The following is a 1,368-nucleotide window of genomic DNA, read 5'->3' as shown; positions in this document are numbered from 1 at the left end:
GAGCATCCTTCTCCCAGGGGGAGAGAGAAAGAGTCCTTTTCCCTGTCTCTGGCAATGACCTGAGGTGGGATCAGATATAATGACAGGGGCATGGCCAGACCCTCATGTTCTTCCATCCCATCTCACGTCAGTCCCAGGGGCAGAGAAAGGGTCAGGTGTCTTCCTAACATGGATCATTGGGAATGTGGGTCACCAGGGCTCTTCCCAATCTGGGTCCTACGATGGAGGATGAAGTTGGAGCAGCGGATGTGAAGCATTTTATGCAGTCGGGGCACTCACAGGGCATCCCTTAGTGGTGTCTCTGTTGGTGTTGGATCAAGTGAGAGCTACAGTAGAAGCTCTCCCCACACTGGGAACACTCGTAGGGTCTCTCCCCAGTGTGGATGCGCTGGTGCCTGATGAGGTGGGAGTTTTGCTTGAAGCCCTTCCCGCATTCGAGGCAGCGGAAGGGCCTCTCATTCGTGTGAATCCGCTGGTGCAGGAGGAGATTGGAGCTGGTCTGAAACCTCTTCCCACACTGAGAACACTCGTAGGGTCTCTCCCCAGTGTGGATTCGCTGGTGGCGGATCAGGTTGGAGCTCTCCCTGAAGGTCTTCCCACATTCCCCACACTCGTAGGGCCTCTCCCCAGTGTGGGTGCGCTGGTGCGTTATCAGGTGGGACTTCTCTCTGAACCTCTTTCCACATTCCCCACACTCGTAGGGCTGTTCCCCAGTGTGGGTCCGCTGGTGGCGGATCAGGGTGAAGCGCCACCTGAAGCTCTTCCCACACTCCAAGCACCTGTAGGGTTTCTCCCTGCCGTGAAGCTGCTCAAGGACCCTGAGCTCCAAGCCCCGGTGTAAGCTCTCAGTGCCTTCCTGGTGCAGGGTGGGTCTTTCCCCCTCAGAGAACCCTGGGTTTGGCATGCTGCTCATCTTCATGTGGGATCTCTGGAAGTTTTCCGCCTCGTTGGATTCCTGTGCCATGGAGACACTGAAAACAGCCTCTTCCATGAGGTTCTGCAGGGGGTCTGTGTTCTCCCTGCTCTCCGTCCTCAGCTCATTTTCTGGGGCAGGAAGTACAAGGAGAGGATGGGATTCGCCTCCGTGCCAGAGGGAAGAGGAGGGAAATCCGCTCCAATCCATCCCCAGCAGGAGGGTGTCGGCAGCGGGGTTGTCCTGCAGCCAGGGWTCATGCTGCTCTTGGAGGAGAAGAGAGGGGTAAAGGGCAGTGACTTCCTCCTCACCTGCCTGGGGGTACTGGAACATCTTCCTCTTTGTCACAGCCTCCTCCTTTATCCAGCCAAGGTTTGGGAATGAGAAATCCTGGTTTAGGGGGAAAACAAGGTGTGAGCAGGTTGGTTTGGGGGCTGCTCCTGTCCAAGCCTGTC

The 1,368-nt window shown here is 56.8% G+C and overlaps 1 protein-coding gene across 1 annotated transcript; it reads right to left on the bottom strand.

Annotated features, from left to right (window-relative positions):
- Positions 1 to 289: 289 nt before the first annotated feature.
- LOC130588287 (zinc finger protein 19-like) lies at positions 290 to 1,246 on the bottom strand. The gene is made up of 2 exons (XM_057389226.1): positions 1,225 to 1,246; positions 290 to 1,044 (listed from the first exon to the last, which is right to left on the bottom strand). The coding sequence occupies exons 1-2, from the start codon at positions 1,244 to 1,246 to the stop codon at positions 290 to 292; spliced, it is 777 nt and encodes a 258-aa protein (XP_057245209.1).
- Between the last annotated feature and the right edge of the window lie 122 nt (positions 1,247 to 1,368).

The sequence above is a fragment of the Malurus melanocephalus genome, unplaced genomic scaffold, assembly GCF_030028575.1.
Source record: "Malurus melanocephalus ecotype Western Australia unplaced genomic scaffold, MMel_1.1 scaffold_4122, whole genome shotgun sequence".
In the NCBI taxonomy this organism is placed as follows: Eukaryota; Metazoa; Chordata; class Aves; order Passeriformes; family Maluridae; genus Malurus; species Malurus melanocephalus.
The sequence above is the reverse complement of the archived record's forward strand: the minus strand, read 5'-3'. Positions and strand labels throughout refer to the sequence as shown.

Bases quoted from the DNA above. Each gene is read 5' to 3' on its own strand.
- LOC130588287 (XM_057389226.1), bottom strand. From the start codon at position 1,246: ATGTTCCAGTACCCCCAGGCAG. The intron at 1,045-1,224 runs GTGAGGAGGAAG...TTCCTGCCCCAG, and splicing joins GTTCCAGTACCCCCAGGCAG to AAAATGAGCTGAGGACGGAG.